The sequence below is a fragment of the Dipteris shenzhenensis genome, chromosome 7 (genome assembly GCF_047967505.1).
Source record: "Dipteris shenzhenensis isolate YYH24624 ecotype China chromosome 7, Dip_SZ_1.0, whole genome shotgun sequence".
Taxonomy (NCBI): domain Eukaryota; kingdom Viridiplantae; phylum Streptophyta; class Polypodiopsida; order Gleicheniales; family Dipteridaceae; genus Dipteris; species Dipteris shenzhenensis.
In genome coordinates, this window is record NC_141602.1 from 3,683,241 (window position 1) to 3,695,630 (window position 12,390).

Below are 12,390 nucleotides of genomic sequence, written 5' to 3' on the forward strand. Positions count from 1 at the left end.
AAAGTGGGTGCCATCAATCTAGATATTCATAAGACAGATTTTCGGACCACCAAGAGGCAACCAACTTGCTGCGAATTGTTTTCCAGCCATCAAGAGGCAACCAACTTGTTGCGAATTGGATTTCCAGCCTTCCAATGTTTTCAAGGTTTGCTGGCGAATTCAGCAGGACATCAGGTTTCCTGTGATTTGCCCACCAGCCTTCTAGTAGCTGTGAATTTGTTGCAGGAGAGGTTTCGGGAGTCCTTATAACTGTTTTCACCCTTTCTGGTGGATCTACCTCATCCCTAAGGAAATGAGAAGGGGCAACCATCCAACAATGGCATCCCACCACCCTTGTAGGATTATAGCCAATGACTTAAAAGCTGAGTTGTCTAAAATCAAAGTATACAAGACAATAGCTTTTACCTTCTAAGATGCATTAGCAGCCTCGTCCAAACATTTTCTACAATGTAGGAAGTCGTGATGAGATATTTCTTAGGCTTTGATGTAAGATAATAGCTTGACCTTCTCGGACGCTACTAATTGTGTAGCACCTAAACATCTCAGCCATTCATGTACCCTCCTTTGTGTTTAAAACCAGTACCAATAATTCACATGCTATGCAAGGAGACCCACTAGAGACATGATTGTAACACCATGCCCCTAGACAAGTCTTGTCTAGCTTCTTGGACAAACTATAGTCTAGGCAGAAAGCAAGGAGTAGATCATACTTCTTTCGGCTAGCTACCTGTATAGGGTTAACATTTTGTCCTTTGATGTAGCACATGAGATGAGATAACAACTACCATCACTATACGAGAGGATAAACATCTAGCACTGCATTCAAAGATGCCATTCAGCTCCCTAAACAAGGAGGTATGCCCACATGCTTCACACACTACATGATGCATGCCAAATACCTCCACGTATATCCGTAAGACTAAAGGAAAGATCCTCCCCTTGTGCTAAGCAGCACGTGTGGAAAAGGATCACTAGCATTGCAACGAACACATCAGGTTTTGCTCATTTGAGCCAGGCGATAGTTGGGCAGCACATCAAACCATCAGCCCTTTGTGATAGGCCTTTTAGCTAGCACTTTCTATGTCGTGTCCTATGTTCCAATGGGACATATGGGAAGCACAAGGCTTTTGTAAGACCTAGCCTCTCCGGGCCTCTTTTACAACTTATGGATCTCGCGAGACATCCTTTGTTGCACAAGCCTCCTACTAAGCTGATTGGACTTAGATATTGAACATGCCTGCGCTAGTGGATTGCTGACTTGTACATGTTTTTTCAAAACGTTCCTATTTCCTATTTTGCCCCCCCTCCCCCCCCCCCCCCCCCCAAAAAAAAAAAGGGTACCTTGATTGAAATCTTAAGAGTAATTCTTAAGGACAAAAACAAAGGAGACCCACATGCTTCGAAAGATGCCTTGATTGAAATCTTAAACAGTAGTGTCCTACCAACCCAACCCCTGCAAAAAACCCCCTCATGTGTCGAGCCACATTGTTTGGCCAATCCAATACCTTGCCCTCTCGGATTGCATTATATGTACATGTACAAGTATCCTACCTACCCAAGCCCCTGCAAAAACCCCCTCATGTTGTTTGGCCAGCCCAATCCTTGCCCTCTCTGATTGCATTATATGTACATGTACAAGTACACGCATGCACACAAGATACATGAACGTGCACCCCCCCCCAATGCACATCCAAGAATCCACGCCCTACTCTGATTGCATTATATATACATGTACATGCACAACAGACGCAAGCAAGATGCACGCATGTGTGTGCGCGCGCACGTGCACACACACACACATGCACATCCAAGAATGCACCTACGCATGATAAACAAAAGACTGAGAAAGAGAAGAAGACGAAGAAGAGGAGGGAAAATGGAGAAAATGTCAGACTCTCCCCTCTCCCAAAAGCGGGGGGGAATGATGATTGTAACAAGGTTCCCCACCAGCAAGCTGCTGAGAAAACAAAAAAGAGCAAAATTCTAGAGCCAGATAAATTATAAGGCTTCAAACGTGATATGCTTGTCAGTATCTTGTACAAATCCTTCATAATTCAGCACTGAGCACATCCTAAAAGTAGATGATATGACCACCTTTATACTTATCAGCATAGGTTGACCAAGCATTGAAGGAAATCATAAATATTGTTCATTTACCATAGAAAAACTAGCAACCAATACACAGGTTGCATAAAATAGAGCTCCACTGGATAGCGGCCCTATATTATTTCCAAAGCATGATTATTCCCAAAAAGTAGTCACAGGAAAAAAGCACCTGAACCTACGATAGACAGAATTCTACTGACAACCCAATGTGTTGGACATTTAATCAGTTATATGGGTGCCTTGCATATTATTCTCTAATAGCTCGCTAAACCGTCATATGCAACTTCCAGCATAGATGCAATTGAGGCGCTATAGCCTATTGTTAGCAATCAAACAAAAACTCTAGCTACAAGCAGGTAGACCCTGCTGTCCTAGATTACTGTTATATAGAGCTAAGTAATCAGCGCCTGAAGATCTAAGGCCCCTAGCTTATCTCCGCAAATTAGCACGCTGTAAGTCATACGCTCCCCAAGCAGCTGCTGATGCTGAAGCAAAAGGAACACCATTTTCTCCGGCTACTGGCATCTGAATATCAAGGAGAAGATATAAGTTTCCTGACTTCCAATGTAAAGGCACAAAGCACATCATGACGATTATTACCACTAAAACTTAAAACCCAACCCAGGGCCTCCACTCAAGTGCTGGCAGAGAATACTAAGATTCAAAAGTAGGCAAATCAAAAGCATTCCCCATACAGTAAGGTTTTAGACCTGGGACAAGCCATATGCATCTCCATACAAGCCAACAGACGGATAACCAGAATCTGCTGCACCAAATGCCCCACCATAGGACCCAACTGTCACTGCCAAACCAAAAATTAGATTAAACAAAATTTCCTTGCCGTCACCGATAAACAAGGTACGCTTAATGAGCTACCCTCAAGCCTCTTTAAGAAAGGGCCTATAACAAACGCGGAACACCATTACCACGAGCTTTCTTTTCAGCATTAGTAAGCTCTGCTCGAAGCTTCTCCACTTCTCTTGCCATTGAGACAAGGTTTTTCTCCATAGCTCCCCTCTGTTCCAATAACTCAGTATTGGCCTTCTTCTCATACTCAAAAGCAGTCCTGCTCAAGATACCACAATTATCTGATTTTAAAATTCACAAGAGTGAAAAAATGAAATTTTTAGGGCAGCTCCTTTAAAAAGAAAACTGCACAGATATGAGTCTTTGTACGTTATTTCTTTGAATACAAGGAGATGATCCAGATCTTTCAAAGCACCTGGCACGCTGTATCTCCTGTCGAAGGGTTTCCATCTCTGCTTTCATAGTTGGAGCTTGCTGCGCGTCAGCTCTCACCCTATGTAGTTCTTGAGTGAGCTGTGTAATCTGTGTACTGAGCTCTTGCCTGAGTGCCAGAAGTTTATGAGCACCAGCTTTGGCATTTTCAAGCTCAGTTTTGAGAGGCTCTGTTGCACGCAAATCTGCTTCCAATTTAGCAATTTTTTCGACCAAAGATCTTAGTTGCTGCTCTTTCTCAGCCTGCAGCACAGTGAATGATTGCTGCACACGCTGTACTTCCTGTTGTGTGGCTGCAAGTTCTTGCCTGAGAGCCACATGGGTTGCTGCTAGCCTCTGATTTTCAGATAGAAGCCTATGAATTTCAGCTTGTTGTGTTGTTATTTTCTGCTCGAGCAGTGCTACCGAAGCAGGTAAAACATCTCCCACAAGGGGCCTCCCACCAGGACCAACATGGAGAGCCGCAGGCCCTCCCAAAGGAACTCTCCCACCCACAACATGGGGAGGCAAACGAGCCATCCGAACTACCAAAAAACCTGTACAGTGTTGAAGCATACTGTAAATGAGCAGATCTTACACAAACCAAGAAGTGAGACTTGGCTTCAAAAGAACATAATGAAAGGATAAGCATCCCCTATGATTTAAACCAATATGACCATAAAAGACATCCTTAATGAGGACAGCTCATGCCAAGTTGCCTGCAACATTTGGGTTCCGTGAGAAAACCACTTGGCAAACTAAAGAAGGATTCCTCGGCAAGAATGAAGAGGGACTATCTAAATGAACATTGTTTGCGATTGCAAACACCTCTACTCACCTTCATCTTCGATTTCAGGGCATTCCTGACAGCCCTTAGACATACCAAAAGAAAATGACCAGGAAAGTATCCCCCTAGAACCCAAGCATCCGAAAGACCAAATATGAGGCACCTAATGTCACTAGACAGAGCCTACACGCTTTACCCAAAAATGAATACAAAAAACAAGCCTAGGTTCCACATAGAAAAACTCTCTGTTAGCAACATGGTGGAAGGAGAGAGAGAGAGAGAGAGAGAGAGAGAGAGAGAGAGGGGGTGTGAGAAAATAATGCTCCAATCAAGGCATGAAGAAGCCTTTCATTCATCCATCATGTATATCAATACAAGTGAAGTACAAGCCTTATGTAGGCTACTCACTCACACTCTAGCACCTAGTGCATATGGGATAAGTCCCATGATGACATGTGGCACTCACACAAGACTCACACATAAATTAGTACTAGATCACCTAATACTACACGCTAACACACTCTTTGACTATGATATCTCCAACACCCCCCTTCAGAGCAAAGAGGTGTAAGACCCAACATGAAAGGATAGACCGATCCCCCCTCCACCACAATACTACAAAGAGCAGTTCCAACTATCAAACACCTCATGTGTGATACTAGACTTCTCAGTCAGCTTGCGACCGACAAGGGCAAACCATCACTCATCATCCCCCCTTACTCTGAACTGGGTGGTCAATACCATCAACCAAAGTAAAACACAATACAATCATTTTTGGGGGACAACCCAGGGCAAAGGACTCGTCATCAAAACCTGCAAATGATGTTCTTGTTGGTCTTCCATTTGCTTGTGGAAGCAAATGCATGATCAATAGGAGAGGCAAGAGCGGCTTCCTTATTGCGACGATCCTTCTCAATGAGGAGGGTCACCATATCATCAAACGTGGTAGTGGCAAGACGAAGGATCTGCTCAAAGCGAGAAATGCCATAAGGACTACCATCTTATCTTCATCATCAGGGACACTCTTCAAACTTTAGAGTTGTTGAACAAGAGATTGAAACCGAGCTAGATGATCCTCTTCCATTTTCAATTATTAAAATTTGAGCTTCAGAAAGACTTTAGAGGTGGTGATTTAATTACCAAAGAAGGTCTCGACGCAACTCCAAATCTACTTAGCTGTTGACTTGAAATCCACATGATGGATGAGAGAGTCATCTAAGCAAAGACCAATGAGGGCAATGGCCTTAGAATTCTGCTACTTCCAAATCTTTTGGTGTTGTTGATCAAATAACTCAACCTGATCATCCTCAACAACATCCCGAACTCCTTCACGCATAAGTAGCAATTGCATCTTGGTTTGCCATGTGGGAAAACCTTCTCCCTTAAACTTCTCAACAAGGATAGAACTTGAAGACAAAGAAGTCATGACTGAAGAGAATTGTGTGAAGGCGGGCAGCAGCCTCGAAATGAAGGAGGACAGCTTTGAAATGCAAAACCGGCTGTCCTAAGTACACCGAGATGCTGCAGCAGGTCTTCAAGGAAAGAATCAGCTGATTTGTATGAGCTGGAAGGCGGAAACACCTCAAAAATGACGCTGTTGAAGGCGGATATGCAGCAGCAGCACCGAAACTTGGAGTTCGGCGATGGAAAGCTCCACACGTGCACCGAAACCTTGAAAAATGTGCCAACCAGCTAACTAAGCGCAGCTTGCAAGAGCCGGACTGGTACGGCGCAGCAGGGGGAAACAGTACGGAACAGTCTGTACAGCCAGTACGGACTGTACGGCTGGCTGTGGAGGTTCTAGGTGGAAAGGCAGGAGTACAAAGGAGGCGGAACTGAGGTGAAACTGAGGCAGCTGCAAGAGAAGGAGGCAGAACTGAGGTGGCTGCAAGGACTTGAGCTGAAATGAAGATTTTAGGGTTAGGGTTAGGGCAAGGGCGACATGGCAGCTATAGAAGGTGGCTCTAATACCATGTTCGTAACATGGTGGAAGGGGAGAGAGAGAGAGAGAGAGAGAGTTTGGGAGTGAGAAAATACTGCTCCAATGAAGACATGAAGAAGGCTTTCATTCATCCATCAAGTATATCAAGACAAGTGAAGTACAAGCCTTATGTAGGCTACACTCACGCTCTAGCACCTAGAGCATATGGGATAAGTCCCATGATGACACATGGCACTCACACAAGACACACACATAAACTAGTACTAGATCACCTAGTACTACACACTAACACACTCTTTGACTATGATATCTCCAGCACTCTCATCTATCCAAAATCAAGTCAAGTCTACAAGGGAGGGGTGTATCACAATCATCCATCCTACCTAGGATACAGTGAATAACTTACCTTGCTTCTAGCTCGTATTCAAGCCCAAAAGCCTAGGAAGAACATCTGCACCATTCCAACTCTAGACAGAAATGTCATACCTCTCACTCCCACCATCACAATGCACCAGATGGCAACTTGACTGGATGCCCGAGCTTTAGAGAATCCCAACAGCAGTACAAACAGGGACTCTTTTTCCCAGATGCAACGGTGGCCCTTTGGAGCAGCATATGCACTTGGAGAATCAGTCCTTTGGCTCCATGGATTCACCACTTTGGCATTAAATCCAGCCAGTACTTTCTTTTGCTTCCAGTTACCAGAAATTAGAGATAGGAGTTCAGTTTTCAACATATTTCAGCAAGCATCCACTATTTAGTTCACCCTTTGATGGCATTTGAGAATCACAATCCTCAATGACAATTTGTTGCTTTCCAACTTGGCCACTTTGAATGCTAAATATAACATAACAAGGCATAGTAGCAGTGCACTTCCAGTTTGAAGAACAATGGCAAGTGTTTCTCTGCCCAAAACAGCCCCAAAATGCTTGCATGATCGAACACTAGGAGGACAAGTTCCACACCACTCACGCAATGTAGGCACATGAGCACATCATTATCCAAGAGCCCTCTTGTCTTGGTTGAACTGACTGAATCTTGCATTGTGGTTATTTATGAGGTTTAAGACTGAGTAGACAAGGATTACTTCCCATTAGTTTCTTGAAGACTGGTTACAATGGTTCCATTGCCGTGATAGTCACCATCTTCCTATAGAGGTGAACCCTGGTAGTGTTGGGTGAAGGAAGCCTTCATTGGAATTTTCGCTATAGCCATCAATCTCAACAAGCATGTCACACCGTGAGAGGTCGTTGACCATCTCCGACAAGAGGGGCAAGAGGAAGACAGGGCATCAGAGAGCTTTGAGGAGGAGCATAGTATTAGCGAGGTGATGAGGAGCAGAACAGTGGGGACAGCCTATTCCTCTAGAGCATGCCACTGAGGACTCACGTGATGAAGTAGATGAGGCTGAGGAGCTTGATCCCAATGCTCTTTTTCAATTGCGAATGCAAAGTACAATGGGAGCATGCAACATACTTTCATGGAGATTATGCAAGCTCCTTCTACCAATATTGCTCCTCCTGGAAGCAAAAACCCAGATCAAAAGAAGCAGAAGAAGCATAGGAAGACTCACAAGCACGCTCCCTCAAACGAACAGCCATCAATGATGCCTTCAGTTTCCCCTGGAATGGCAAATGCCAATCATTCACTCAGTGAATCAGGGACAGCAAGTTTTTTTCGCATACTATGATGCATCTAGGGTATTTTAGAGGCGTTCACTGTTCCAAGCAATGGTGGGACAGCCCACGGAAGGACCTCTAATGCCAAGCGGTTTTGTGGGCAGCATGCAGCCCGGAATGCAGAATTTCCAGCAGCATACGATGGGAGGAATGCCCCCAGCTAATGCCAACATGATGTATGCAAATCTTGGGATGCAGTCCGGTATGCAGACAGGGATGCCTAGAATGATGGGCAATGCTTGGAATATGCCACAGATGCATGGAGTGGGACCCGGAATGTTTAACCCCACCATGTACCCCCGTTCATGGTTGCCCTCGTTCAACGTACGGAATGTTCCATATGTTCCGTTCCGCTCTGTTCCGTACGGTACTGTACGATTCATACGTTATGTTCGGGTTTTTTTTATTTTTATTTTTTTAAACTTTTTTTTGCGTTCATTTGTTTTGGATGACTAGTTTTGTTATTGGTGGTGGTTCTGCCAAACTGATTTTGGGCCTCCCAAATGGCAAGGTACCATATAAACCCCCTCTCTTCTCACTATGTTCTCACACTGAGCATCTACCTCCGACTCTGAGTCTCGACTCTCCCTTCTCCATCTCCAACAAGTGACGAGGCTCAAGCTGCATCAAGCATCTGAATTCATCTCTCTCCCTCATTATGTCCATCAAGCACCTATATTACATGTTTGTACAAGTTTTAAAGCTTGTACAAGTACTTACTCCAAAACTCTAAACTCTGTGTCTTTTTTTTTTTGGGTATCGAACGTACCATCGAACGTACGCCTAAGATTTTTTAGTTCGTTTAGTCCCACTTGTTCTCTTCCCCGAGCGCCTTGCCCTTGTCCCCGTCTTCAGGCACCTTTGAGGAACCGCACTAATCTCGAACGGCACGCATCGAACGTGATCGTACAAGTCAATCATGCCCCCGTTTATGATAATCTTACCCCTATAGGCAAGCTGAAAGATTACGAGGGAGGGGCAGCTGTGAAGTTTGAAACCTTCAATGGGATGCAAGACAAATTGAAGGCTTTCACATTTGTGCAATAATTTGATGCCGCATATTCAGGGACACTTTAGGAGTCTTCCAAAGTTCAAAAGGCAGCCACCTTCTTGAAGGGCAATACAGTCCAATGGTGGACTAATTTACTTTTGCAGGACAGAGCACCTACCACAAGGATTGAATTCAAACAAGTGTTCTCAGCCACATGGTTAACCACTACTTTCGAAGTGGATATCATGGCCGCTTGGTATAAGCTAGATGTGGCAAATTGCAGAAATTTGGAAGACTAAAATAAGAAGTTTTGGGAAGCCTTGGTGCCAGTGAATTCTTACAAGCAAGTACCTCTATCCGAACAAATTGAAAGGTAATGCAAGCTGCCAAAGGAGATTCGGGACTACTGCACAATGTCCCAGTTGATTGAATATGCCAATACGGCTTATGCACTCATGCAGGGGAAGGTTTCTGGATTCAAAGGTAGCCAACAAGAGACACCAAAGTAAAAGGGCAGCAAAGATGGAATCTCCTAAGAAGATCAGAAAGCTCTCGCAACCTATGAAAGCAAAGTTTGTTGCAAGACAGAGGCGAGTATCGTCTCGTACCCATATGTCAAATGAAGAAAAACAAATCCGTTATGATGCCAACAAGTGTTACATTTGCAAGGAGAAGGACCATAGGGCTTTTGAGTGCCCACACAAGAAGAGGAAGTTCCCTCCTATTGAGCAAGGAGAGCATAAGGAAGAGAAGAAGAATGATAAGAAGAATAAGAAGCCTAAACCCACTACTGTACTTGATCGAGGCTGTTCAGAATACAGATGCTACAAAGTTATGTCGAGCATGGGGCAAGATAAGAGACCAAACAGCTTTGATGTTTTTCGATCTAGCAGCCAAGGCCAACTTTATTTCTCCAGAGCTGGCTGGAAAGTTGGGAATACGTGTAAAAGAGATGGGTCCTTTGTGAGATGCGGACATGGCTTGCCCGAGGCTCAGCCAATCAATTACTCCAGAGATAGGCAAGCTGAGAATGCACATTAAGAGCTACGTGGACACAGAAGAGTTCTACAGTATGCCGCTTAATGGTTGTGATGTGTTACTGGGAATACCCTCGCATTTCCAAGTTGAAGCTGTTTTGGATACGAAGAATAAAACTATCACAATCACTCACCGTGGCAAAACACATGTTCTAGATGCTAAGCTGAAGGGAAAATCTATTCCTGCTGTATCTACTTGCAATGTAATGAAAAAACACCTTTCAACATACTTAGTGTTTGCATCTGAAAATAAGTCAAAAAACACCTTCCAGCGTACTAAGTGTTTGCATCTAAAAAGAAGTCAGTACAAGAAAAGTCTCATTTCTCTAAGCTGGAAAAGCAGCAGACAGATTTTCTTTTTGAGTTTAAGGAGTGTTTTTCTGATTCTCTTCCACAGCAATTACTCCATGAAAGGCCCGAAGACCATACGATAGACATAAACCCTAGTAGCAGCCCACCTAACAAACCTCCTTACAGGGTTAGTGCAGCCCAGCAAGAGGGAATTATGAACCAGGCCAAGGACCTGCTGGAGAAGGGGTTGATTACTGTTCACATGTGCTTTTGGTCTAGAAGAAGGAAGAATCCTGGTGGATGTGCATTGGCCACTTGTTCCATGAAACGGAGAGAGAATCCTTCAGTTCCACAAGCCGATACTTCAAAACCTCTAATAATTAAGACTTTGCCCAATCACTTGTTAGCCCTATAACCATACTAAAGTCCCCTATTAGAAAAGCATTACCCACAATGGTCGAGAGTCACTCCCATGTTTCAACGGTCACCTTTATATGGGGTACCAAAGAGATTGCAGCTTTTAAGAATCTAAAAGAGAAGATCTGCTTCGATCCTGTTATCATACTACCTGCGCTGTCCAAACAGATGCATGTGGGAACAGCGTAGGCGAGGTACTTATGCAGGACAGTAGAGTGATGGCATACGAGAGTAGAGTGCTCCAAGACGCTGAAATGAATTTTGGCATCTATGAAAAAGAGATGTTGGCTGTCATACATGCTCTTTCGACCTGGAAGCATTATCTTTTAGGTGCTGATTTTCGTGTTCAGACCGATCACCAATCTCACTCAAAGAAAGTTGTCTGAGAAACATATGAGGTGGGCAAATTTTCTCTCTATGTTTCATTTTCAGATTGTGCATGTGCATGGAAAGAAGAATGTTGGAAGCCCACTCCACATGCAGTATCTGTTAAGCCGCAAGTTTCAGCCATTACCATTGCATATCATGATGAGCTTGATGCTATAAAGGATCAATACGCCAATGATCCTGATTTTGCATAGATTTATGATCAATTGGTCGATGGCCAAAGGCAAGAGCACTATACTCTCAAGGAGGGTTTTCTGATGATGCATGGCAGATTGTGTCACAGAACAGTTGAGGCCAAAAGTTTTGACAGAGAGTCATGTCCCACCCTATGCAAGACATAGAGGCATTGATGCTACCATCAAAGCTATAGAGTATTATTTCTTTTGGCCAGCATCGAGAAAGGATGTCGAGGCATATGTCAAGACATGCATCACCTGCCAAAAGATAAAATATGACAGACAGAAGCCGGCTGGACTGCTGCAGCCTTTACCAATTCCCGATAGACCCTAGCATAGCATTGCCAAGGATTTCATCTTTGATATTCCACGTACATCATCGGGACATCATGGGATATTGTAAGAAATCCTAGATTTACTATATTTAGAAATGTGCTAAGGAACAGAAAGGAGACTGAAATAGCAGAGAACAAGGAATATTTGTATTGCTTGAGTGTCTGTAGTATCTGTAGTGTGTCATCCATACAATTGGGCCTCTCTTATATAGAGAGTGAAGAGTCACACATGAAGGTGTGTACTCCAAAGTGTATGTGCATGAAGAGGTGTGTACCCCTTGTGAAGGGTGTGACCCTTGATGAGAGGGTACATTATAATAGGAATGTCTCTTCAATAGAATGTCTCTTGTGAAGGGTTGTGCCTTATAGGAACTGTCCCATTGAAAGGGCATACTCTTCCACAAGTGTCCATTCATCAAACCATCCATAAATCTAGATATAGAAGGAATACGTCACAGATCATGACATCCCCTCCCACTTAAAATAAGACCCTGGTGGAGATAATGAACTGATGTAGAAAATATCACGGTAAATTCTGAAAATACTGCTGTAAAATGTCAGGGTACTGCTGTAAGTCTTCATCAGATTGCCAAGTAGTGTCGGAGTCGTCCAGATCTCGCCAAAGAACAAGGAATTCTGTAATAAGTCGATGTCAAGTCTCTCGCTATCAATGGTCCAGAATACGCTCAAGAATAAGGAGAACATAATCATCTTCGATTTCAAGGACATAATCACCCGCAGGAGCAACTGCTTCATCGCCTGGAATGTACGTCTTTAGCCAAGAAATGTGAAATGTCGGATGGATTTTACCCCATGATGGTGGTAATTCCAATTTGTAACTTAAAGGTGAATTTCTCTTGACGATCCGGAAAGCTCCATAGTATCTTGGTCGCAACTTAGGAAACACAGACTTAACCGTCTCATAGCGATGTGGGGCTACAAATAATAGCACCATGTCACCAGTGTCAAATTCCAGGTGACGTCTATGTTTGTTGGCAGACCGTTGATACCGCTCTTGCGCTTT

The 12,390-nt window shown here is 43.8% G+C and overlaps 1 protein-coding gene across 3 annotated transcripts in view; it reads right to left on the reverse strand.

Moving 5' to 3' along the window:
- Window positions 1–2,126: 2,126 nt before the first annotated feature.
- Window positions 2,127–12,390, reverse strand: part of LOC147899830 (protein FLX-like 1) — a 32,223-nt gene continuing 21,959 nt past the window's right edge. For 2 of the 3 annotated variants that reach the window (XM_087377532.1, XM_087377530.1), the window contains 4 exons: window positions 3,329–3,881; window positions 3,033–3,172; window positions 2,817–2,908; window positions 2,127–2,631 (listed from right to left, as the gene is read on the reverse strand). In XM_087377532.1, coding sequence (XP_087233658.1) covers window positions 2,536–2,631; window positions 2,817–2,908; window positions 3,033–3,172; window positions 3,329–3,864 — 864 coding nt within the window. In that variant the 5' untranslated portion in view covers window positions 3,865–3,881 and the 3' untranslated portion in view covers window positions 2,127–2,535. The remainder of the gene's footprint in view (window positions 2,632–2,816; window positions 2,909–3,032; window positions 3,173–3,328; window positions 3,882–12,390) is intronic. The other variant, XM_087377533.1, reaches the window with a different exon arrangement.